Source organism: Haliotis rubra, unplaced genomic scaffold (genome assembly GCF_003918875.1).
Source record: "Haliotis rubra isolate DU_JTF1 unplaced genomic scaffold, ASM391887v1 Scf43, whole genome shotgun sequence".
Classification (NCBI taxonomy): domain Eukaryota; kingdom Metazoa; phylum Mollusca; class Gastropoda; order Lepetellida; family Haliotidae; genus Haliotis; species Haliotis rubra.
The window spans coordinates 2,742,985-2,769,547 of record NW_025767113.1 but is presented as its reverse complement, the minus strand read 5'-3'; the positions used below and the strand labels follow the sequence as shown (position 1 = coordinate 2,769,547).

Here is a 26,563-nt window from a genome sequence, read left to right as displayed (position 1 = left end):
ACTGTACGCCATAAAACTATATCGCCACAATAGGGTTGTAATCTTGTCTTCGTTATTTTATACAGGTAGTTAAGAATATGCGTGGATGTGTTTGTATTCGTTGGTATTAAAAGTGAGATAATGCATTGCCTACTGGACTCATGAAATAAATATATTTTATCCGCTATAATGAATGAGAGAGTTTCGTTTAACACCGCTGTGAACGAGGATCTAACTTTACTCAAGGCTGTCAGCGTGATGAGATGCAGGTCTCAGACGTGTAAACCACACAGGAAGGTATGGTGCACGACAATCTACAAACACAATCAGGGCCAACCAGGAGTCCCAGGTTTCGGATGAGTTGAAGGGACGTATGCCATAGGGCAATGCCCAGTTTAACAATGTCCAGTATAATAAGTATATGGAATGTGTAATAAAATTAATAAAATTATTCTTACTTTCGATGTCGAAAAGTTTCACGTAATTTCCACCATCGAGGTCAATTCTGCTAACAGAATGGGTGTCAAGATTGGACCAATAGACTTGTTCTTCAACTGGATCATAGGCAATATCTTCCGTTCCTTTTTGGTCGTGGAATACGATGTTCTGACCATTTGCATCCATCTTGTAGATGGCGCCGTTGTGGTCGGTGATGAGCACTAGTAATTCAGCTGTTAAAGAAAATACGAATACATTTGATAGTAGCCCTACTGCATGATTCGACAGCTACATGACACACGCTTCGAAATTTTCGTGCAGTAACAAAATGATAGTAACCAAAGTGCGCCTCTGTTATAAAACCAGCATCAAATCGAAGAATAAATGACTATAATCCGAAGTGTTCCGTAAATTACCGTAAAAACACTGGTGCATTAATCTTGGAACTACTTATCTTATCTTTTATGTTATTCGACCAGTGAGTTAATTGAGTTCTACGCCAGTGCCAACCTTCCTTCAGTCAAAGCAGTGTATTTACTAAGCCAAGCTGTTAACGTATCGTACGAATGACCTGTTTTGGCAAGGGGCACTCACCTCTGATGTTGCCGCTCTGTAGCAGCAGCACCGCTAGAAACTGCATCCACTGTCGCGGAGCCATGGTCAAACTCAATGTGGCAACACGGACCGCGGGTCGGAAGGGCGTGATGTCACACTCGCAGCTTCATCAATCCGGATATCTGAAGCTTGTTACACATGCAATATAACGCGGGTATTGGCGTTACATGGTTGCAAAATATATTCCGTTACGTTAGGTTCGCTTCTTTGAGTGGCATTTTAGAAGTTGGGAAGTACAATATGGAATAAACTTTATGGATAACAACTTCTTTTATTCGTGAGTGCGACGTTTCGATACAGATTCTTGTACCGGTGTCCAAAAATATGCTTGACACCGGTACAAGAATCTGTATCGAAACGTCGCACTCACGAATAAAAGAAGTTGTTATCCATAAAGTTTGTTCTATATTATAAAGTAAGGTTCGGTTACACTGTATTAGAGTGAAACGTGATTAAGCAATTTTGAATGGGATACACACTAAGTACCACACAAACACACAAGGTACTCACCATCTTGTTTGTTCACCCTGCATGTACACCATTATTTGTCTAGTCACCTGCCTGTTATATTTGGGGAAATACACCCGTTATGATATTATCTCGGGGATTCGATTTATTTTGTTGATTGGTACCACCACAGTATTTGTGGGAGAATGTGTGGTCAGTTATATATTCAAGTTTAGTCAAAGTAACATTTTATTGTCATTGCTAGTTTCGGTTTATACTGTATATAAAATACATGTGTTGAATCATTTATATTTATACATGACAGTGTTATTATGTTTACGGGAGATATTACCCATGGCGATGACAGGAAATATGTAGAAATACATAAATCTGTATAATGTCTCGCGTTCTACAAGTGGTTGTATCCGCTCATTCCCGCGTGACAGAATTGTGCAATACAGCCATGTTGAAAGTCCATCTTTCACGCTGGTGAGACGGACAATGGGGCAGAGGAAGGGTGTGTATCGTCAAGGTCAAGGATATAGGACTGGTGATGTACCTTTCACATTCAAGCAGAGTGTCTGAAAAACTGTAACTGTAACTGACTTACTTGATGTAGTTATAATTCAAAAGAACACCCCACCCCATCCTAACCAATCCCACCCCAACCCGACATGCAAACCCTGCTGCAAACGATACCGGGATCCCTGGGCCCTGCTGATGTGGGATGCTTCATTCTACCTCGCAGTTGACGGAGATGGTGTATTAGTGTGGCTAGCTGTTGAAGCGCAGATGTTGTCTACTTTCACCAACAGAGAATGAATTGTCACATAGATCAACAATAATATCTGTTTCTTCATCCTCAATACACTAACCCGTGAAGATCCGGGTTAGAATTGATCTTCAGTAACCCATGCTTGTCGTAAGAGTAAGGGGCGACTAAGGGGATCGGGTGGTCAGGCTCGCTGACTTGGTTGACCATTGGTTGACACGTCACCGTATCCCAACTGAGTAGATCGATGCTCATGCTGTTGATCACTGGATTGTCTGGTCCAGACTCGATTATTTACAGACCGCCACCATATAGCTGGAATATTGCTGAGTGCGGCGTAAAAGTAAACTCACTCACTCACTCCGCAATACACTAACGTATATAAATAAGGTGGCAGTAATAAATTAGAGGACAGATTTGTTCGGCATTGTCTTCGGTATATCTTTCCGGCACGGCAGAAGAGTGTTTGACAGTTTAAGAGTACAGTTTGCTAATTGTGTTCTAATTTAGTTATAATATTTGGCATCATTTAGGATTTATTGTTATATGTTTTGGGGTTTTAACAACCTGATCAATAAATGATCACTGTCGTACACACCAGTATTGAAAATGTTTATATAAGTATGAGCAAACAGGGTGTAATCAGTTTCACCCTGTAAAGTAAATAAACACGTATTAAAAAAGTGCAAATAACTATACAACTTAGAATAGGCAAGTCACGCCGACTACAGTGTGCAGACTGGCTGCGGGTTAGCCTAGTGGTAATGGTGCGGTCCCAGTGCCGACCTCACGCTACTCGACCTTCTCGACCTGAAGGTCGAGTTGGGGGTCGAGTTAGTCGAGTTTCAGAACGAGTTAGGTCGAGTCAGGTCGAGTCGGATCGAATCAGGTCTACCAAGTTTTTGCGAATTTTTTGACATGTCAAAAATTTTCCCCGACTTCCTCCTCGACCTTCGGTCCGAGATGGGGTCGAGACCAGGTCGAGAGTGCGGTCCCAGTGCCGACCTTACGCTACTCGACCTTCTCGACCTGAAGGTCGAGTTGGGGGTCGAGTTGGTCGAGTTTCAGAACGAGTTAGGTCGAGTCAGGTCGAGTCAGATCGAATCAGGTCTACCAAGTTTTTGAAAAATTTTGACATGTCAAAAATTTTCCCCGACTTCCTCCTCGACCTTCGGTCCGAGATGGGGTCGAGACCAGGTCGAGAATAGGTCGAGGTAGGTCGAAAAAAGGTCGAGTTTAGGTCGACATTAGGTCGAGTTGGTCGAGTTGAAGGTCGAGCTGGCCTGACATGCCGATCTGTGTTCGTCTTAGAGTCGATCTGTACTCGGCCTCGACTCGACCTCGACTCGACCATGACTCGACCAACTCGAACTGGACTCGACTTGGACTCAACCTGGAGTCGACCGACTCGACCTGAAGTCAACCTATCTCGACCTCAACTCGACCTAATCGAGTCCGCGCCGACCGCATAAATGGTCGCCATCTTCCCAGATGCTTCATAAAAGCCAAACGGCAGCCAGTGGTAGCACATCATCTCCACACCAACCTGCTGCCACCCAGAGGTCCACCCTGAGCACACCACCCTCTCCAACACGCCGCAAAGCAGCGGATCAGGCTGGTATCTTCCCCAGCTTTGACTCCAGTGCTGCAGCAGGTATATCTCTGTACCTGCCAAGCGGTCTCTTGGACCCTACACACACCTCAGAGGATCAGTCACATGTTCAGGACTCTCAGCAAGGACAGTGAAACTGAGAAGTAGAACTTGATACTCATATATTGTCATGAGCACTTTATACTGATGTGAAATGTTACCTTCAGATTATTTAAATGAGTTTCCAATAAAAGATTTAAAAGCTTTTTTATCTGATATTTTTTTGTATTTTCCATCCATTGCTAAGTGTAAATGTAAATACATCTTGTACGATTGTAATAAAGTTTGTTTTGTTCATCATGTATATAGTTAGTTTTCATTGTGTGTTTTTTTTTCGCATTTACCAATTGTAAATAGTGTAAATAAAAAACAAACAAGAGTTCCTTTGTAAATGAAGTAGTCCTAAATAATAGAGTACACTTTAAAGTCATTTGGATATCATTTTCTCTTGCCAATGAACAGCTCCTGGGCCCATGAAATAGTCCTTCAAATAGTTTCTTTGGTTGGCGCCATCTAGTGGGGTAACGTTCCTCGCACCCCGGTTATCCCCATCAAGCAGCTGTGTGCAGGAGCGCCACTCGCCTGGGGTGAGTGAACAGTCCCCATTCCCCTGGTCTATGAGGTTCATCTGACTGTTCCGGTTCCTCGTTCTCAGCATGTTGTGTAAAGTGACGCAGGCCTGGGTTATCTGTTCAGCTCTGTCTGCAGTGCTATTTAGGGAGCCGAGGAAGATCTGGAACCTCATAGCCAGAATCCCGAAGGTATTCTCCACCACTCGTCTGGCCCGAGACAGTCTGCAAAAGTCACAAATTAAACATTTTTAAGTCAAATGCATTCAAAATTCAAAACCTTTGATATAATATTGCATACACCCAAAGATACTAAGTTATAATTTGATTTAGGTATTTATGGAAAAGAATAATTACCTGCAGTTGAAGATCTGCTGATCGGGGTCCATCTGACGCATGGAAAAGGACTTCATCATCCAGGGGCGGAGTGGAAAGGCATCGTCGCCGATGATGAAGTATGGCACACCATACGGGGAATACAAGGTCATCGCCCTCCATCCGATCTCGTGAATGGTTGAAGACCATCAGCGTCTGATGCTGATCCCTTGGCCCCGACGTTGACCCACGGGAACTTGTAGTCGGCATCCGCGAGTGCCAGCAAGACGATAGAGAAGAAGTTCTTGTAGTGGTAGAAGAGGGACCCGCTTTTGGGAGGCTTCTTGATGCGTATGTGCTTGCCATCAAACGCACCGGTGCAATATGGAAATTGCCACCTTTCCTTGAAAGCACGGGCTACAGTATTCCATCTACTCTGATCCCACTCATCTGACCGATACTCAGCTTTGAAGGCGTCAAGGATAGGATTGATGTGCTTACGGCTGAGGCTTTGGCTTTGGAGGAGGGTTGGCATTCTCCAGGTCATCCACCAGTTCAAGCAGGTGCCAGGCTATCTGCACCCAAATGGTAAGCAGTCTTCGCTTCTCAGGGCTCACCAGGTTTACGTCAAGGTTCCTGATGGTGATGTTACTACTTTGCAGTCCTCTAATTGAATGGGTACCTGGTGAAAATGCACCCTGTAATTTATACAATTTGGAAACCAAGGGTCTACTCGGCAGAAAAATGGAATTTCCGTCGAGAACCAGTCGCTCCGGTTGAACACAGGTCGCGGTGAGGTCGGGCCGGTCGACTTAGGACGAAATTAATTCGAAATTAGGTCGATATACAGGTCTAGCTGGTCGAGTATAGGTCTTCTCAACTTAGCCGACCTAAGTCGAGATAGGTCGACTGAAGTCGAACTAAAATCGAACTAAGGTCGTAAAGGTCCTTACGAGGTCGTTATGAGGTCGTTTTGAGGTCGTTGTGAGGTCGAGATACCCCCAGGTCGAGACCGGTCGAGTAGTTTGCGAGGTCGAGTCGGTCGAGCTCCCGAGGTCGCCACTGGGACCGCGCCACCATGCTGTTAGCATTGAAACTAGATGCCGTAAGACAGAACTACTGCCCATTCATAAGAATTAGCCACGATTTGCAGTAATTTGTAAAATCCGTTTTGATATGCAGAAAGTATCCAGTTTCATGCCATTTGGTGATCTTAATCTGTTTAATTACTACAACTGATTTGTGTTTCTGAATTATAAGTGTGCTGTATGTCTGTGTATGTTGGGCTACCTCGTACCGGGAAGGGTACACCTGGTACTTTCCAACAGAAACTGTATTTTGTAAATAGCGCTTAGAAATAAATTTACAACGTGTATATATCTGTATTTGTAGACCAGCGCCCCATATATTGAAGGTATTGTCTGTGTGACCGTGTGTCTGTCTGGGTGTCTGTATATCTAATGTACATCCGTCACGAAGGACACACAAAGTTAGTACAATCACTAGAGTCGCCTCGTACCCAAACAGAGCCGTATTGCTAAACAGCGTTTGTGCACCTAGTCCCGGGTTATTGACTATAGAAGGTATATTGTACAGTTCAAACCGTCCTTGCTACTTTTTGCGGTAGAGCCGGACTGAGATTAAGAACCACGATACACTGTATCATGAAAGCATACATAACACTCCCCGCTCGTGTTATCAACCACTATTTTGTCATCGTCCGTTCCTGACCGCTTGGATTATTGTGATATTGTTTCAATATTTTTCGCAAAGTAAAATTCGCTCAAAAAAGTCAAGACATAAGAAAACATAGCGTAAATGATTTTTTTATTGTAAAAATATACACATGATGTTTTCGCGTCCAGCACGATTACAACACAAAATCTATGAATAAGATATACAGAACAAATATGCAATTTACTGAGATCATCAATTGTAGATAAGCAGGTGAGTGTGTGTGTGCTTCAACACATCTTCTTCCCCAACACATCATTGAGCATGTGCAGGTCATCATAACTTTCAAACATCACCACATGATCACGTGCTGGGCTTGATCCAATCATATCGATGATCCGGCTCTGCAGGTTGCCAATAGCAACAACATAAAGCTCAACACCCATGTCCTGTGCCCGTCTAGCTTCCATGACGACGTCCATCAAGTTTGTGGTCTTCTCGTCAAGGAAGATAACTCCCACCTGTCGAGAACGACGAGTTCTCCTGTGTGTTTCCACTGCCTGTTGCTTCAGTGTGATGATAAGATCATGCATCTTTGTTTTAGGAGGCACTTGGATTGAACCAAACCTGAATTTGAAGTCGAGGAGTGTGGTGAAGGGGATTTCGCGGTCCCCGATGCAAGGGTCGGTGATGGCGGAGATACGGATGCCCCTGTTGCTGGAGAAGGTGTTCTTGACCAGCTTAATGACGTTAGAACGGAACTGTTTCCGTTCCTCAATTGTCTTTGGGTCAGATTCAAAGACGAAGTATATATCGGAAGAATCGATGTTACAAACTGAAAATAAACCAGAAAATGACATATAGTATTGACAATATGGTCATTTGTTGTATCTTTTACAACACTAATACAATTTATGCATCTATATGCAGTGTATGTATTTAGATTATACAATGTCAAATTCTGTACACAAAATTAATGCTAAAATACTCAGAGGACACGTTTTCTCCATTCGTTGGTTTTACATTACTTTTCAACTCGCAGTGCGCATGCGCAGAGCGTGCGAAAAATATCCACTGGCATGTTTACGGTTTGGTCGTATGCTTATCGATAGTGTAAGCACACCGAAGAAAACAAAAATCAAAACAAATCTATAGTTTTATGTCGAATACAACTGATCCCAATTGATTTATGAAACAGAGGCAGGGATTAGTTAAATAAATAGCTTCCTTTATGTTAACAAGCTCTTGTATAAAGACATCTCACCACCACCGTCCTTCCCGCCAGCCCCAACTAAACACATCTCTGATGGAATTGCAACCAAAATAGGACATCAATTATTGAAAAGCAGAGGCAAATGGAAGTATGTACTCAGCTATGAACAGTTGTCACAACGTAAATCATTTCCATAACAGCTTTTATTTAGCGTGCATTTACACTATCGATAAACATACGACCAAACCGGGAACATGCCAGTGGATATTTTTCACACGCTCTGCGCATGCGCACAGCGAGTTGAAAAGTAATGTGAAACCAACGAATTGAGTGAATTGGGGTTTAGGTGGATCTGAACGGTATTTCCTGTTTTATGACTACGTGTCTGCTAAATGCGGGAGGAATGCCTAAAGTGGCGCTGAAGTTTACCAGTTTGATGAAACTCACGATCAGGGGCGTGAACTCTAAACGCATAATCAGGCGAAACCTACGATCACAGATTTATGGCATGCTCAACGGATGCAACTCTATACTACGGGGCATACCTTGTACTACCAAGAGGAATGAATGGGTGTATGTACGTACTTTTGATGTCGGCAGGTGGTGGTTGGGTTGGCTGAACTCGGCAGGTCTGTATGGCAAGGATGTTTCTGATGCTGGACAAAGCAGAAAAATTTGTTACGGTGAAGACGAAGCGATCATCAGGGTCACTGCTCACGTCTCTCAGTTCCTTGTAGTCAATGTCGGGCCCAACGCCAATGGCGAAGATGTACATGCCCTTCCTCTTCGCCTTCTCAGCCTCTGCAGCAGTCAGAACTGGGTCATAAGAAATGCCATCTGTGACGAGGATGATCACCTGGGCGACGCCTGGTCTCGCGACATTTGACGCGAATCCGTGGTCTCTGACATATGCGAGAGCTGATGACGTGTAGGTCTGTCCACCAGTGTAGCGCACTCGTTCAGGGTTCAGTGCTTGCTGGAGTTGCTCACGGTTGTTGAAGTGGTTGAGAGAGAAGATAGGTGTAGTTTTGTTGGAGAACGTTACCAGGCCAATGCGAGTTTTCGTTGATCCTATGTCAAAGATGGAGACCATGTCTTTGACAAAGGGAAGGACCTTTGTCTCAAAGTTCTTTATCCAGACGCTGGAGGAAACGTCCAAGAGGAAGTAGACATCTGCTGGTTTCCCTCCACAATCTATAAACAAAAAATGCTGGTTATAGCTTCGTAAAACCTCTATACCATCACTCCACGTGTGGACTTAGAAGATTACTCAACGAGTAAACATTTAGTAGTTCAAAATGTATTTTCTGAAGCTGTAGTCATAAAGAGGTTGTTGTTTCAGATTCTGTGACACGTCTCCGTCTATCTTTCCAAACAAATGTCGCAAGCTAATACTGATTATTGAGAACACACAGAAGTGGCCATACTAACATTTAATGGTGTCCGGATCGATGTCGTTCTGTGGTCCCTCAGTTGGAGCAGGTACGGTTGGGATAACTGTCAAGTACAGAACCATCAATTCATCATTTATTACATGTTCCTGCATCTTACTAAGCCAACGGTGAACGAACTACGGTTATGGAAACACATTAACTAATAAGAAACTACATTTTACATTAATACCTATTGTTAACGTTTAGCGCTCACTCGAACAAGATTCCCAGGAAGAAATAACGGTAATAACAGTAAACACAACAATCATGTGCACGACTGTATCACAAGCATGCCTGTACGAGTTATTGTCAAATGTCTATGATGTACAACGTTTTGTCTATAACGGAATATTCGATCGAGACTTCTTGATTTCGTTGACTTTATATATCATATAAGACTCAGCTTTAAGATTACCTTCGCATGTTCTGATGGCGAGGTGTCTCTTGATGCCATGTAGAGCCATGTAGTCTTTGACGTGGAACATGAACAGAGAGTCAGGGTTGTCCGATATGGCACGCAGCTCATTCACATCAACATCATCGCCCACACCAATAGCAAAGATGTGGGCACCCCTGGCGCGCGCTCGGTCAGCCTCGACCCTGGTGACTGTAGGGAACCGCGACCTACCGTCCGTGACCAGGATAATAACGGAGGTAGCCTCTGATCTTGCGCCGTTCTTCAGCCTAAACATGTCGTCTGCCACATAATGAAGTGCTTTGCTGGTGAAGGTGCTACCGCCAGTGAAGACGATATTTTCGATGGCGTGTTCTAGAGAGTCACGTGTCAGGTAGCTGCCAAGGTCAAACTGAGGGTGGTACTCGTCGCTGTATGTGACAACACCCACTCGTGTCTGAGAAGGGGCGGCGCCGACATCGAACATACGAACAACATCGCGAACAAAAGGGCGGACGTATTGGTTGAAGTCGGACACCCAAATGCTTGAGGAAGTGTCCAAGACAAACACTACATCAGCTGCCTTGCCAGAACACGTCTTCAGTGCTGAGGACAGAAAAAAAGTCAGGTAAACTAGGGGGTTTGTTTCGTAAAGTGACAGCAATGTTTCAGCTGTATAAGAGCGGTCTGTACATAATCTGGCTCGAACAAGACAATCCAGTGATTTGACATCATGAACATCGAGCCACAGAACTGGGTACCTTGTCAACAATCAACGTGAGTGAGCGAGGCCTGGTATGATGGAGGACAAGTTTAACCCGGATCTTCACAGGTTTTATTGAGCTAGTTGACAAGGAGGAGGCTTTACTTACATAGCTGGCATTGAACTGCACCCAAGCCCTGCAACAGCAGAAAGATACAGTCTTTAAAAACAAAATTCACACAATAATTCAAATTTCCATATTGCGGATATATAATCACAATGTTCTTTCCGGTAGAGCAACATCGATGTGAAACAGTTGATTGTGTAGTAAAATTTAGATCTAAACTGAAACAATACCGTAGTAAAACTATTGCATTAAATTGACTTACCACCGCCATGATCAAGATGTGTGCCCATAGTGACGTCATGTCTGCTGCTTTCAGATCGTCTGCTTCCACTGGCTGAGTTAGGCACCGAACTGGAAATCTGATGGACCTTTTATACTATCTTGTCAGGTGCTTCAATTCATTCAACGGACGTGGTTTTAGCGTGGGAGCTTCCGAAGACGTCTAAAGTTCGTTGGTCATGTGACCAGTGTCAAGTGGGGATTGTAACCTCGGTTATTCTGATAACAGGTTAACTTCCGTACGGCCTGCGTGGAATGCTGGACCTGAATAACTCCTCTCTTGGCCGCATCTAGGCAATGTACCGTATTCTGACGTGTCGCCCTGTTTTAGGAGATGGTTCAGACGTCAATACAAGATGTGGGAATCCTGACAACGAGTGTTCATCACAATGTATGTTAGTCCACATACCATAAGACTGCCAACATTCCTGAAATGAAATCATAAAAATGAATTCTCGTCAGTGTATTTACGTTTTCATTCTACCCACAAATATCGTTCATGCTTAATAATACCATACCGTTATATATACAGTAAACTCTTGTATAACGAACACGATCATAACGACCGATGTACAGCTTGGTGTATATTTTAGTCGAAATATTTATAACGAACTACTTTTATAACGACGTTAAATGACTGGTTCCTTTGAATTCGTTATAACCGTAGTCTATTGCCTTTGCTACATGTTTTACTTATGGTGAGCTAGAGATGGTGCAAACAAACTCTACACTTAATGTGTCCTCACTTGACTTGCTTTACGTATTTACTAGAGTGTTTGATATCGAAGGGCGATAACTGCAGTGAAGATAAATATGTGACGTGTGCCACCCCTAACGTGAAAACCGGAGTACTTAAGTTGTGATTTCCGTCCCGACAATGTTTAATTTTACCCTGTATGTCACAGAGATTTGCTGTGCGTAATACGAAAGTAAAAGTAGATTCATGTTTCTTTTGTTCGGCATTTGTTTAAAGTATGTTCAAAGACAAATATAAACTTAATTCATTTTTACATTCAGTATTAGATACTTGCGTTTTTTACTAAATGATGAATAATTACATGACATTGCGATGACACATTTTTTACTTTAATAGGGAATATATACGATGTTTACACCTGAGTCACTTCATCGTCTTCGTTGTTTTATCATGTATGTAAAATATAAACAGAATATTTCATCGATTAAGGATGGCTGTTATTGCTTTTATCAAAAGACTAAGCGAATATAATACGACAGCTAATGCATCAGTGATTTTATATCAACAACCCTCAATGAATGACGAGTATTTAATCAAAGTTCGGAAACTACTTTGCAAAAAGAATTCACGACGTGCAACATTATCGACCTCACACAGACAAAGTTGATTTTCATGGTGTTTTTAAAAAAAATGACGACATGCCCCAGTATTACAGTTAAACATAATACTCGTTCATATCAGCAATAAGGAAACACAAGTGACAGAGTCATATCATAAAAGACTTACTTTACATGTCTTGGGATGTGTACCGGGTATTTGTTTCCAGTAAGAGGTGTGTGGCGTAATGCTGTCAATGAGTCGTCGTATAAAACGATGGAAACATCCCAACACCCGGTGTTACTCCATCCTGTTGTTCACAGTGACAAAACAACTGTATAGCTATAGCAGATATCACCAGAGATGGCGTACAAAACTGACGTATAAAAGAAAGTACACACCCGGTGCTTTTGGATTACTTTCAAAAAAGCGACGTAAATGTTTTAAAACGACTTTTTACAGGGATGTAAAGGTCACAGACTTTCCTAATATGTTGCCAAAACACCACAGATATCGTTCCCTATTGCGAAGCTGCCAGTCAAAATAATAACACTTTTCAAATAATCCCAAAACACCAGGTGTGTACTTACTTTTGTACGTCAGTTTAGTTTCAGCAGGCTGAAAGGCCGAATTAACGGATCTTAATTGAGAGAATAGAGAACACGGTATCAGAAATCTGGTAAACATTATTCAAACCGACATCCCTAGAGAAAATACACGATTTTTGTTTTGCTCTGAAATATACACCACAATTATGATGCCATGAGAGTCTACATGAACATTGTGTCGTAGTAATAATGACGTAACAGAGCGTAACAGAGTAGCACCCAAATCAAGCCGCAGTGATGTCGTGAAGGTTTCCTCATGAAACATGTTGTCAGTCAGTGTGAGCCACAACACGTTAAGAAGCAACAGTAGAGCCGTAACATCACTTTATGTTACTACCCACCGGAGGGTCTGTGTAAGAGGTACATCTGAATAAACATTACTCTTTGCCGTAATAGAGTCATCAGCAAGACTGTGGTCTTACATGGAGTACAGAATTCTAAAGAATTATGGAAGTATACTTCACAGTATTCAAGAACAGTTCTAATAGTAACGTCTTGCACAATGTTATTTTGAAAAGTATAAACATTTTTCATATATTCTCAGGTTATCTTGATGATCTTTATGTATCTATGTTATCTGTGGTCTGAATCATTAATATAGAGTTCAATTTAACGGATAATACTTGTTCTGTGTCTATATTATGCTTGCCGGGCACATGACAATCTGCTGTATGTATGTATAGACAGTTTCAAGTGATTCAATACTGGGAAAATGGAATTTTCTTGCCAGTACAGCCTAAATATAATTTAATTCATATAATCAGGTCTGCTGAAGTAAATTACGAATTTCGGAGAATGAGAACTAGGAATCCCAACACTGCAGTCTGTGGTACAGAATGCCCACGCGGAAGACGTTGGTCAAGGTGGGGATGGAGGATGTCCGTGAGGTCAAGGACTCTGTAAACTACGTCGTTAAGAAATTTAATTCAATAGTGTTGAGGGCACTGTTAACTGGAAGCGATATCAACTCGCCATTATCATCACCACCAACATCAACTCATTAATGGGCTTTATATAGACAAAAGTTTCAACTCTAATGTGAAGATATATAACTACACAGATTGTCTGTGCATGGGATATAGGGTCATATTCCAGAGGAGTTATATGTCGCTGTGTTTACCAGCATATCGAACTGTTCAATGTATGTTGAATGTGTTTTGACAATTAATCTATAGCAGGTCCGAGTTTAGTGGAAATAGAAAAAATAGCACTTGAGTTAGTGTCAGATAACTCGTGTGATAAACTACGATTTGAGGAATTGTGAGATTGTCCAATGTGTTGTCTACTTTCGCCCTTTGTCCGGGTTGGGAATTGAAGTAGGACTCAGCTAGAATATCCTGCGCTAGCTAATGCTTTGTTTTCTTTTAATAGTATGATCACGTTTCCCGTTACACATTGATATCACGAAACAGGATGGCCTTACAATTCTATGAAGACATATTTTCCTGAAGACTACGTAACATAGTAACATCCTTCCGCACAATGTTCAAAGAACGACACAAATGCCTGTAGACTGAGGCATGCTGTTGTAAAGGGTTTTGCAACGTGTACACTTGCATCTGAAACCATCACTAGTGTTCTGTGTTAAAACTACACTCAATTTCTGTACATTGTTTAAAAGATTAAATTTGATTCTGTTAGCAGAAAGAAATTATGGTTTAAAACACACGGTCTGAGCAGTACACTTGGAAAGTTAATGTGATATATATATCAGAGTGTGTAGGTGTGACCGGGAACTAATAGTATACTGGTTTTTATTAATGGCACTATTGGTTTATCAAGATAGAGACAGCGTAGAATTTGTCACTTTTGTGATTTAAACATTTTAAGAAATGAATGTTATTTCTTACTAATATTACAGTGCATATATTTCTTCATACATTTTTATATTTTTCACAAATTATTCATAACACAGAAAATTCGTATATGTACAAGTCGCAGTGCATAGTGTGTCTTGTTTATAGCCCTGCATGTCAAGCGCAGTAGTAGGCAATTAGCAAACGCATCCACGCCAACCTTAAACTAATTAATCAAAGATGAAGCTAGCGAGCTGTGTCGGCTCCGGCCTTTCTTCTCGGGTACATCCCTTGGTCAAGCACAGATAAGTAGTCCCATCACAGCAGGAGCATGTCTACCACCAACTTAGTCGTAATCGAAAATCAACTTTTGTTGAACAAGATCGAGATTACCATCATGCCATCCTCTTTGTCCTGTCGTAAATGCCATGGTCAAGCGCTGACAGATATTTTGTTAAGCAGCTGGCGCAAGCTGACCGTGGCTACACCACAAAGAAAATCAAACCTTGTTAGGTAATCATCTTCTTACCACCTACCTCGTGTAGTAAACCTTGTCAGCATAGGGTAGATAACGCATATGGAAACTTCAACTTTATAGAAACTTGATAATGACAAACGAGTAGAGCTGTGGGGTATAAAATCCTGGGTTCTTCCATCTCAGGCACACTTGCTTGAATAAACCCTGGATCTCACAGCTCTGCCTCCTTTCTTGTTTCAAGGTAAGAAACACTTAAACTTTATTATTGTTTATGTTTCACTTGTTATTTCTTTGTAATCATCGTCTAGAAAATGTTAGAGTTAGGTTAGAAACATTCCTACAACACTGAAGCACTTTTTCATTGCAAATGCTAGTTCTAGATAACCGATTAATTATTAGGCACTATCCAGGGATATTTATTTATGCACATTGCGTCGTGGGCTCCTCAAGTTTATGTTTTTTCATGTACAAACAAATATTTCTTTTCTATGTTTCGACACACATGTGTAGATTCCCAGTCCTTGTCTTGTTTTATTCATTTGCGTGTTAGATCTGTATATGCAGATTAGATTCCCGTTCAGTAGCCTAGATTCTAGTAGCTTAGTCACAAAAACAGTTCCGAGAGTTTATACAATCATTTCCAGCAAAGACGAAGTTTTATGTATTTTACGATAGTCCGCCGATCAAATGATATTCGTGTAGATTTACCTCAGATACGCGCTCACATGATAGGTAACATTTGTGTTTTGATATTTCACCAACACTATAAGTATTTGAATAATGATGTATTAAACGCTCCGTTCCGCGTGCAGTTGTATACCGTACAGAACAGTTTATACGCGAATCACATTACCGTAATCAGTAGAAAATGGTATTGTCTACTCTTCATATTACCAGAAAATATACATTCAAATCCGTGTAGTTTGCAATTACAGTCTTCGTTCCGTATTTGTTTAGCTCCGTAATTTAAGAAATACGCGTAGCCAATGACAACAGCGCCGTCCTAGTACATTATTACATATTCATTTAACTAAGTTACTGTCTTGTTTTGTAAAGCACAAAATGTAGCACTACAGCATTACATATATTCTAGGTCATGGCTTAACTCCGTATATGTCGAAATTACACGTTGCCAATAGCAACATCATGGTCGAAATACATTTACCGTAGTCACCCAAATAATTCAGGATGGGACAAAGTAGTAGTACTCTAGCTAAAACTATATCGTCTGTCCCCGTAGTTACACATATTTATATCACTCTCTAGTTCCACTTACCGTATCTACCGAAATTATTGTATTGAGAAAATAAATGTTAACATTACAGTTAGAATGCGTACAGTCAATACCGGAGTTAAATGGTATATGTCAAATCTGAGCACTTCGCGCCGTTTACCGTATTTGCTCAAGGCATGTATGTTGATAACGGAAATTACTTACACCAGTCATAAATCGTTACCGTAGTTAATGCATTAAGCGCGACATACCGTAATAATAGTAAATTCCTACCGTAGTCAATACACTAAGCGCAACATACCGTAATAGTCATAAATTCCTACCGTAGTTAACGCAATAGGCACTACATACCGTAATTGTCATAAATCGGTACCGTAGTTACTCAAGAAAATGTTGTATTATTTGTATTATGTTTCTGTAAGCAGTTACCGTACATACCCTGATGTACCACACATTGCTTGTATTACCGGACTTAGATATAAACTGTATTAGGATATCATTGATTACTATTTCTATTATTGTATGTCATTATTATGTAAGAATTGATGTATTTTGAATGTCATGCAAGGACACTTGCTTGAATAAACCCTGGATCTCACAGCTCTGCCTCCTTTCTTGTTTCAAGGTTTCAAGGCTTGCTCCCTATAGCTAATTCCCCAAATCGAGGCCTGACAGCACCTTTAGCACACATAGCGCTAAAGGTCGTCCTTCAACGGACACAAAAACAAAAGCTGTCTTACTAACAGTAAATTTTATGTTGAGTTCTGAATACAACTTACTTATAAGATGTATTTTTGTTCTGTGCAGTAGTTACATACATAAATATATTGTATATAACAATAATAATAATATATTTCAGAGTGCTTCCATCCATACAGGTTGCTCAGTGGCGCTGTGTACAGGAGATATAAGACAAAGTCTATCAGTGAGATAAGAACAGCTAGTCAAAGGTTTGCTTGAAGTGTTTTTAAATTGTCTTGAAATGAGGTTTGTCAGAAAGTTCTTTTAGGAACAGATAGTTCGTTCCACTTTAGAGGTGTTGAGGCACTGAGGCAGAGGAGGCTCGATCACCAATTGATGATTTCGGGATCGGGACTGACAGGCGAAGATGGTGGACAGCACGCAAAGTACGGGTTAGGAAATACATAATACATGAACTCTGTATAGTCTAATTGATGCGGGCGGTGGGGTAGCCTAGTGGTTAAAGCGTTGGCTCGTCACGCCGAAGACCCGGGTTCGATTCCCCACATGGGCACAATGTGTTAAGCCCATTTCTGGTGTCCCCCGCCGTGATATTGCTGGAATATTGCTAAAAGCGGCGTAAAACTAAACTCAGTCAGTCAGTCAGTCAGTCTAATTGATGCGCGAAAGGTGAGAAATCAGTTTAATGGCTCTCCACGTGTACAACTAATGTGTGTCTGAGCAACGTGTGTGTCTGTGTCCGTGTGTGTGCCTACTTCATACCATAAAGATCACCAACTGCATCCTCAAGTACTTTCTACCAGGAATCTATAAAGAGCAGTGCTTAGAAACGTAACTTCTGCATGTCTATATTTATGGCCAATTGTCTCTATGATACATTACATTGTCTTTTCTTTTGTCATGGTTATGCCTTTTGAAATGGTTATGCCAGGATCCAGAGATGTGTATTGTTTATGTCAAGTAACACTGCAGTAATAATGAAATGGTCATGTGACTGTACATATATCACATGTGTTTTTCTATAATTATCTTATCCCCACGTTAGTCCGTAGCATGTACTATAGACCTATATATCCTCTCCCAAAAAAGAAACGCATATAGGAATTTCAACTGTATTTTTATATTTATTTTGAAACATCTTGTAGGCTTTATGAGTCAATGAAATATAGCGAAATTGCACACTGGGAAAGCAGACTTGCCTTTGGCACCAACTCGAGGAAAGTCAGTTTGCGTGTCACATGGAGACGTGTGGTGGCGCTGAAGTCAATACCTCGTGTGACCACCGTGGGCATCCAGAACTGCACGGCATCGCCTCGGCATCGAACGAATAAGTCTCAGAATCTCGTGTTGCCCAATCGCAGCCCACTCTGCCTGTAGTGCCTGTGCGAGTTGCTGAAGTGTCTGGGGCTGAGGGTTACGGCGTCGCACCCGTCTGTCCAGGGCATCCCACAGATGTTCGATCGGGACTAAGTCCGGTGATCTTGAGGGCCAGGGGAGCACATTGATGTTGTGGTTCTGGAGGAAGTCTCTAGTGTGACGTGCTGTGTGGGGCCTGGCATTGTCCTGTTGAAACAACTCCCTCTGGCGATCAATGATTTGAAGGAGGTGTGGGAGTAGGATTTCGTCACAGTAGAGCTGTCAGGTTGCCCTGGATCATCACCAAATCACTTCTCCTACAGCAGGTGATCTCTCCCCACATCATAACACTTCCCCGGCAGAATCTGTCCACCTAGGGAACGCAAGCGTCGGCGAAACATTCACGTCGACGTCTGTACACCCGCATTCTTCCATCGCGTCGTTCCAATAGAAATCGTGATTCATCACTGAACCATATTCTACACCAATTCGGTAGGTTCCAGGCCTGAACGTTGGTGCACTATATGAACTCGATGTCGACGATGTTGTTGTCGAAGCACAGGGTCAAAATAAGGTCTTCTGGCACGTAAACCAGCCTCTCGCAACCTGTACCTGACGGTCTGTGCAGAAAGCCTCCTCAATCCGGGTATTTGTCGAGCGGTACTGGTCGCCGTAGCTGTTCGATCACGCAGGTGATGTACCCGGATATAGCGATCCTGCGCCGCAGTGGTCGCTCGAGGTCGCCCACTACAAGGGGCATCTGCTACCGCATTCTGCCGGCGATACCTCTCCCAGAGCCGTGAAATGGTGCTTTGGTGAACATTTATGCGTCGGGCAACTGCACGTTGAGACTGGCCAACTTCAAGCAAACCAATGGCGATATGACGGTTGGCTTCACTTAGACGTGGCATTTTGCGTTCGTCAACAATATTCCAAATACAGTGAATAATCGACAGACAGCGATCAACCTTTTATACCCATCATTGAAACTATCTGTACTTTACGGATGGTGCGTTTTGTTTTGATGTTTCAAAATATAAACACCATAGGACTCATAAACAGAGCAAACACTTTTGTAAAATGAATCACGTTTTAATTTATTGCTACATGAAATTGCTATTTTCATGATGCGTTTCTTTTTGGGGACAGTATATATTATCAACAACATTGATTGATTTACAGAGTGCTTCAAGGACAGCATCTGTGTATATGATCACATTCTGAATCCTTGGAGCCGGACACTGCACCCTGACATCGCTGTACACGTGGGTGGTTGTCAGTTAGAGTTAGATGAAGGCTATCAGGAAATAACGTGCAAGGTTGCTACCAGTCACTAGTTTCAGTACGTAGCCTCAATGAGTCATTTGCTCAGGCTCATACGAGCAAGTTGTCAGGCACATCAGCAAATACTTGTCAAGGATTGTCATGTATTATCATCAGGAAAATATTATGCTGATATGGAAAGAAATCTCATAGTTCAATATGACCATTTATTTCTATAGTCATAAGAAATCCATAGTATGCTTCCGGCTATGTGATCCTACAAGGTGGTGACGTAAAGGTGAGGCAGGTCAGTTATTCACATAAAACACGGAAACATATCGTACAACAAAGTCAACATATGTTTGTCAGTGATGCGTACAATTGTGAAATTTACACATGTCTGGCATAAATCCATTTGAAATCATCCCACCTGGCATAGAGTTTGGTGCACACGCCCCCTCATTTTGAATTTCTAGGTATATATCCTGATAGGAAGCCGACTATATGGTTTCTCGGTTGATTTCCAACTCCAGATCTGGAGGTTAGATTAACCAATATTCTTCTTGGCACTGTATCAGTAAATTACTCAAAGAGTCAAAAATTCTATTCGTGTGCAACGAAAAACAATTCTGGGGTGAGAAGGGCAGAGTTAGTACTCCATGCAATACCTACTAGTAAATGTTGTATCCCAAACTGTAACAATGATCTTTGTCAATCTTGTCAAAGTACAGTCACTTTCTGTTTTAATACATCGAAAACACCCTATAAAATTGCGACAGAATTATATTCTCTTGCTTCATTTCGTCCCAATACATCGTTTTAGCCGATGTTATCTTACATTCCCTGCATAATCATAATCGCCTGTTATGCCCAATGGAATCTGCTGCTGTGGATAATTGAGAGTAATTGATTTTCTGGAGTTGACGTTTTATGTTTCACTTTTAAAATGTCAGATTTTCTCAAATCTGAAGCTTGGGGCGATTTATTATGTTTATTTAGGTTATAAAATACGAATCCAGGTTTTTGAGTATTGAAAGTGTTTATTTGTACACAAACTATACACAATTGTGAACGAAGAGCCAGGCATCCTATTAATGCATGTTGGTCGGGGCATGTACCGTAGTTTCCGATGTAGGTAGTTTCCGATGTAGGTAGTTTCTGATGTAGGTAGTTCCTGATGGGACGAGGAGGGTATCCTTGCGGTTGAAGTGTTAAATAATATGCGAGACCCATTCCTGCTGCCCCCTAACTTCATGCTAAACATGATGCTAAAACATAACCCCAAAATAACCCAAGTAAAGCCCTTTCTATTTAAAATGTCGCTTCATTTTTTTCACCTTCTCCACTTTGATAGAGATTCATTGAACAACGATTGATGAAATAATCATGGCATATCATCGCTCGTTGATCCAGACTCTGCGTCTGTGAGAAGGTCACCTCTTTCCTCCTCTGTAACTACAGCGAGGTGGGACGTGTGGGCGAGTGTCATGTATATATCTACCACCAGCATCCAGTGCGTTCGTTCACAAGCAGTATCTAACGGTTGAAGAGAGGTCACTATAGAATCAGTCACCGCCCTGATGTGCATTACGAGGAGCAATGCCCATTTTGTTTAACTTATATATATTGTCGTATATCATGTATGATCAGTACACAGGGATAACCTTCTGTCAGCCCCTATATTCCACGTGAAGCATCCATCCAGCCGATGCTTGTCTTCCTCTGACTATTTGCGGTGATGTTATATCGTTGTTGCTGTACGTTTAAGACTAAACTTCTATTCTTCATCACCATATTTTCTGTAGCAAATGTATAGTTTTACGGAGGCATAGCCATGTATTATTGCTCTCACAACAGTTATTTTATTCATACTAAATGTTGTAATATTAGCGTGTACTTTGCGCAGATTGTCAGGTGTATTTGTTGGTGAACAGCAAGAGCAACATAGGCGTGTAGGGTTTGAGAACATTATTGGGATAGAACTGTACTGCAATTATACCCCAACAATGTATATTAAAGTATCTGTATCATCATGGTTTTCAGTCCAGTTAATATTTCCAAGAAACAGTTATAGATATGGCCACATCTTGATGCCGGGATCATTTCAAAATACATATAATATCAACGTGAATTTCACGACAAAGCATGTTTGATCCATTAAGTTGATTACAGTTATACAACATACACTAGTGACGCTGTTAGAGTTCTGGTTTCTTGGTTGGTTTGTTGTTAAAACGCCGCACTCAAGCAGTATTCCAACTACATGGCTGCGGTCTTTAAATAATTGAGTCTGGACCAGACAATCCAGTGATCAGCTTGAGTTACGGATGCAAGACAAATTTTAAGGAAAACAACTTCTTTATTTGTTTTACCTCGACGTTTCTGGGCTAGTTATTGTCTTTTCTTCATGTGAATCTGTCGTTTGGGACAATTGTGTGTTTCATGATGGTTACATCAGTCCAGCGACACATGAACAGATTCACCTCTGTGACACAGGACGCCCTGGTGAGTATAGAATTAGCTGGAGTGCTCGACGAACGTATATCTAATAAAATGCCATATATTTTTCATGTGACACCTGACATGTAGACTTAGTGTCTCAATGTTGTAAAATATGCTCACGAAATTAAACTTTCCGTTATAGATGACACCAAAACTGGTTGCAGACAGGTGGTTCATTCTGAGGTGCCATGGTAACCGTGTCCTAGCTACATATATTTTACGAACGTTTCTTTAGATTTCCGTATCGCATTTTCATGAATGAAGAAATAAACAAATCCTTTATGTAGTTGACTCAACGGTTTATAAAACAGATACAACACTGCTCCTTGGTTTTGGTTGATGCAGTGAGACCTGATAGAGGCGGTGACCACACCTTTCACACATACAAACATACCAGAGACCAATAGGTGCATGTCCTTATGCCAAGGATATTAGTGAAGGGTGAATGTACAGTTTCAATAATAATGTGATGTGTCACTACAACACTGGGCACATTAAAGACCAGGCATACCAAAGATTTCAAGTACAAATAGCCTGAAATATTTTACTTGGGCAAGGAGATGGACAATACATGTTTGCAATGACGAGTTGTACTGAAGCAATACCCTGGGTGGTCACAAACGCCCTCGTCGGTTTGAACAAGCTTGATCTTTTCGAGACCTTAGTAGTTCAAATTGAAATCTGTCATATGTCATTCACAAATGACCCAGGTATCATCGTTTTGAATGTTTGGCGTAACGGCAACATCTGAGCATTGTGGGAAGGGAATAATGTCGCCAGCATCATTGGAGAAATCACCCTGTTTCGGTTTGCTGATCTCAGCATCTGCAAATACAAAACGAAACCGTAAAGAATGTGCCTGCGTGTGTATATGTATACAATTTTCATTCGGATGAATGCTGATGCAAGTAATTAAATTGAATTTAGACAAAAGAATGACCAAAAGGACATAGTCATCCAGAATCAGCTAAGCAAGCTTGTCACCATAGTGACGTTCAGCCAACCAGACATATTAACCCAGCATCAACTGGCCTGGTTCTTATTGCCGTTGGCTACATCTGATCACATTGTAAATATGCATTGTGTACTCACAGTATAAAAGCCAATATTTACCTGCACAAATGTTCCAAAGCTTGTTCAGTTTCACTGATTTGAGATGAGGATAACTCTGGAGCCGTACCACGTGATCTTGGAGCAGTTCTGATGCTGATCCTGTCACCATGTACTCAGAGACATCGCCTACGGCAACGACATAAACCTCCACGTCTTCTTTCTTCAGTTTCCTTGCCTGACGCACCACCGAGTCACCACTTCGCGTGTTCTCATCCAAGAACAATACTGCAACCTGGCGGCGTACGGATGATGTTTTTCCGTTGAACCTTTCTATCCTCAGGGTGTTGATGAGACGATGCATCTCTCCCTCTGTGTTCTGTACAATGGTGTTGATTTTCTGCATGAACGCCTCGAGGCTGAAAATGTTCAGGTCCTCCTCGTCAGGACAAGGGTCAGTCAGTGACCCAATACGCACCTGCTCGGCCTTCACCTTTAATTTCTCAGCAAAGTTGGTGATTACTGTTCTCATGATGCTGCGGCTCGATGGAAGTTTAGAAGCGGACTCGAAGACAAACATGATGTCAGTGGGACCAATGACGCAATCTGGAAAAATGACAATTTACATTTAAAAGGATTTTGTCGAGATTACAATTGCCCTCCTTTAATCGGATGAAGGATTACCACTTTCTGATTGGAAACATGCAATAATGTTCACTGAACGTTCGCATCCGCTGTTATATCCTTCTGATGTAGTGATGTGTATGGAAATACAAGTTATTGGTTTAGGTGCGCAATGATACTCACTTTCAGGGTCAAAGATGATAGTATTCGCTCCCTTTAGTCGGCACATCTCTTCCTTCAAAATGGCTGTCATACGATCCAGGGCATCTAAAGTGTTGACATGGAAAACGAACCGTTCCTCTGGATGGCTTCCAATAGCTTTCATCTCTACTGGGTCAAAGCTGGGACCAATAGCAAACATGAAGATTCCAGAATCCTTGGTGAGTTTAGCTTCCTTTGCTGTCAATAAAGGATCGTATGACATGCCATCTGTTACAACAACTGCCATCTTGATGACCCCTTTGCGAGCAACGTTGCGAACAAAGCCGACGTCTCTGATGTAAGCTATGGCGTCAGCTGTGTTGGTTCTTTTTCCACCGGTGTACACAATGCTGTCGGGGGATATAGCCTTCTGAAGTTCATCACGGGTTGCGCAGGTGTCCAGTCCGAAGACAGATGTGACATTTGTGGCGAAGGTGACAAGACCGACACGAGTGTGGGCGGGGCTGATGTCGAAGTCCTTGACGACGTCGTAGACAAAGGGGATGACTTTCCCTTTGAAGTGTTTAATGTAAAGACTAGCGGACACATCCAGCACAAAATATATGTCGGCAGGCTTGCTCTTGCAGTCTGAAATAGGGAGTGGTCTAGGATGAAACGTAATTGAATGACACAGTCCATATTTCAGAATCCAGGCACAAATCGTGACATATCTTACAACAGTGACTCTGCTACAGATTCAGTTTATTTTGCAGGGTTAACTAGAGGTGATTACTGTGTCTATAAGTACAAGATGTTCAGAATACTTACCGTCCATGTCAGAATCAACGTGACTCTCGTCACCAATGAACCTTCCACTTGGTGACTTCTCTGTCGCTGTAGTCCCTGATGGTGTTTTCGGAGGTAGGGTGGACAACGACGTAGGGGATGCTGTAGTCCCTGATGGTGTTTTCGGAGGTAGGGTGGACAACGACGTAGAGGATGCTGTAGTTGGGTGATGGGTAGTGACTTCTGTGGTCGCTTTGATTCTTGGCTGAGTTGTGCTGACTGTTGTTGTGTGACGTGTTTGTATTGCCACTATTGCCGGTCGACAAAAAGACAAGTTACAATACTGAAAGAACTGTGAAACGTTAACGCTAGGGAGTAATCGGTAGCAATAATCTAATGAAACGGATGTCACAGGAAGTAAAATATATAACAGAAATGAAACTTGAATACAGGGATCGTGCGACTCGAAAGCACTGGCCATAATTGTCCATAAAAGGAAATGCCTGATAATATATTCTCCTTTGGTCCCCACGTGTGACTTAATCAACAAAAACATCTCTCAAATAGTCAAAAATGTTAAAAGAAACATTTGACTGTTGACAAAACATATATAAAATCATACCTGCACAGGTACGTCGAGCCAGTATGTCTTTGATACTGTCGAGTGCTCGGAAGCTGCCAACGTGGAACAGACTATCAGGTTCAGAAGCAATATTTCTCAGTTCAGAGTATACAACACGATTCCCGACGCCGATAGCAAAGATCTGGATTCCATCCTTCTGAGCCAGAGATGCAGACACTTTGGTCAGTTCTGTGTTGTCAGATTCACCATCTGTGAGAATAACAGCAATGTCACTTGCACCATCACGTGCACCGTTCTCAGGTGCAAACATCACGTTCCTCACGTAGTCAAGAGCTTCATTAACTTTGGTGTTACCTCCCTTGAATGGTGTGTTGAGGATTTTCTTTGAGAGTGATACTTTGTCCTGGTAGTCCTTCAGGTGGAACTGGTGATGGTATGTGTTTCCGAATGTGATCATCCCAACACGTGTTTGTTTTTCCCCTGGCCCCACGTCAAAAAGGTTGATCACGTTGCTGACAAAGGGAAGTACGCGACTGTGGAAATCTGGCGGCCATATTGAACTTGATGCGTCCACGATGAAAACGATATCAACTCCTTTACCCCTACAATCAGCTTGATCTTAAAAACAAAGAAGAAATTCGAAAGTCGAAACTAGAACAGTGAGTGAGTTTAGTTTTACACTGCACTCAGCAATATTCCAGCCATATAGCGTCGGTCTGTATATAATCGAATCTGCAGCTGGACCAGACAATCCAGTGATCATCAGCATAAGCAACGATCTAAGTAATGATTGTGATACGATGACATGTGTCAACCACGTCAGCAAGCCTGACTCACCCGATCCCGTTAGTCGCCTCTTACGACAAGCATGGCATCTTCACGTGTCGAAACTAGAACAAAATGGCGTTTACACTATTAATCATTAGTCTATGACAAAACCTAAACCTCAAAATGTATACTTACATGGAGAGGACGACACACCGGACATCGTCTGCAACAACAAGGACACATTTAAGAATGTATTGAGAACTGTAACATTCGCATTCTTAAATATCGAAAAAGGCTCGATTGTAGCAACACAAAGTAATCACCAAACTTCTTATTCAGTGTTTGCAATGGAACAAATTGTAACCAAACTTGTTAAGAAATAAACATACGACAGTTGCTTACCAGAATGAAGGCAAAAACAGATTTCGCCAGAAACATCTTGTGGATAGATTGTCTACAGCCACGTTCGCAATAGCTCCTCTCTTGAATATCACACAGGTAGAATCCAGTTATATATAATGCACAACGTGAACGCAAGAGTATATCTATCCCGGAATTTGCGCTTAAACAGATTCAATGGGGTACAAAAGGCAAAACAGCGATGAAATGCCGTGTTTCAGTCATAACGTATCCCACAATTCTATGTATTTTCCACGCGGCTCTGCTCACGTGACCGTTAATCGTATGCAACAGGACGCAGCCAAACTTTGATCCTGGTTTCATAGGTTGAACCAACGGTCTGCCACCTCGCCTCTAACAATACTGTATA

The 26,563-nt window shown here is 41.8% G+C and overlaps 3 protein-coding genes and 1 long non-coding RNA gene across 4 annotated transcripts in view; 1 reads left to right on the top strand and 3 right to left on the bottom strand.

Moving 5' to 3' along the window:
- Nucleotides 1-1,138, bottom strand: part of LOC124288945 (prolow-density lipoprotein receptor-related protein 1-like) — a 43,459-nt gene extending 42,321 nt beyond the window's left edge. Inside the window, exons 1-2 of the mRNA XM_046725535.1 lie at nucleotides 1,012-1,138; nucleotides 438-650 (exon numbers count right to left, since the gene is read on the bottom strand). Coding sequence (XP_046581491.1) covers nucleotides 438-650; nucleotides 1,012-1,075 — 277 coding nt within the window. The 5' untranslated portion in view covers nucleotides 1,076-1,138. The remainder of the gene's footprint in view (nucleotides 1-437; nucleotides 651-1,011) is intronic.
- Nucleotides 1,139-2,994: 1,856 nt separating this feature from the next.
- Nucleotides 2,995-3,464, top strand: LOC124288990. Its single transcript, XR_006901556.1, has 2 exons — nucleotides 2,995-3,120; nucleotides 3,340-3,464. It is a non-coding gene; the product is annotated as an uncharacterized LOC124288990 (long non-coding RNA).
- An 841-nt stretch (nucleotides 3,465-4,305) lies between these two features.
- Nucleotides 4,306-4,959, bottom strand: LOC124288976. Its single transcript, XM_046725574.1, has 2 exons — nucleotides 4,829-4,959; nucleotides 4,306-4,696 (listed from the first exon to the last, which is right to left on the bottom strand). The coding sequence occupies exons 1-2, from the start codon at nucleotides 4,957-4,959 to the stop codon at nucleotides 4,330-4,332; spliced, it is 498 nt and encodes a 165-aa protein (XP_046581530.1). The 3' UTR covers nucleotides 4,306-4,329.
- Nucleotides 4,960-6,596: 1,637 nt separating this feature from the next.
- LOC124288944 (collagen alpha-5(VI) chain-like) lies at nucleotides 6,597-26,353 on the bottom strand. Its single transcript, XM_046725534.1, has 13 exons — nucleotides 26,197-26,353; nucleotides 25,990-26,017; nucleotides 25,066-25,644; nucleotides 24,486-24,659; nucleotides 23,700-24,305; nucleotides 22,956-23,498; nucleotides 22,549-22,667; nucleotides 10,593-10,706; nucleotides 10,373-10,400; nucleotides 9,522-10,106; nucleotides 9,105-9,170; nucleotides 8,259-8,867; nucleotides 6,597-7,295 (listed from the first exon to the last, which is right to left on the bottom strand). The coding sequence occupies exons 1-13, from the start codon at nucleotides 26,230-26,232 to the stop codon at nucleotides 6,751-6,753; spliced, it is 4,032 nt and encodes a 1,343-aa protein (XP_046581490.1). The 5' UTR covers nucleotides 26,233-26,353; the 3' UTR covers nucleotides 6,597-6,750.
- Between the last annotated feature and the right edge of the window lie 210 nt (nucleotides 26,354-26,563).

What these genes read in the sequence shown, in the direction of transcription:
- LOC124288976 (XM_046725574.1), bottom strand. Translation starts at nt 4,959, where the DNA reads ATGACCTTGTATTCCCCGTATGGTGTGCCATACTTCATCATCGGCGAC. An exon ending in CAGCAGATCTTCAACTGCAG is followed by an intron (nt 4,697 to 4,828) that starts GTAATTATTCTT and finishes TGACTTTTGCAG; the next exon opens with ACTGTCTCGGGCCAGACGAG.
- LOC124288944 (XM_046725534.1), bottom strand. Translation starts at nt 26,232, where the DNA reads ATGTTTCTGGCGAAATCTGTTTTTGCCTTCATTCTG. An exon ending in CGGTGTGTCGTCCTCTCCAT is followed by an intron (nt 25,645 to 25,989) that starts GTAAGTATACAT and finishes TTTGTTTTTAAG; the next exon opens with ATCAAGCTGATTGTAGGGGT. An exon ending in ACATCTTGATCATGGCGGTG is followed by an intron (nt 10,401 to 10,592) that starts GTAAGTCAATTT and finishes CTGCTGTTGCAG; the next exon opens with GGCTTGGGTGCAGTTCAATG.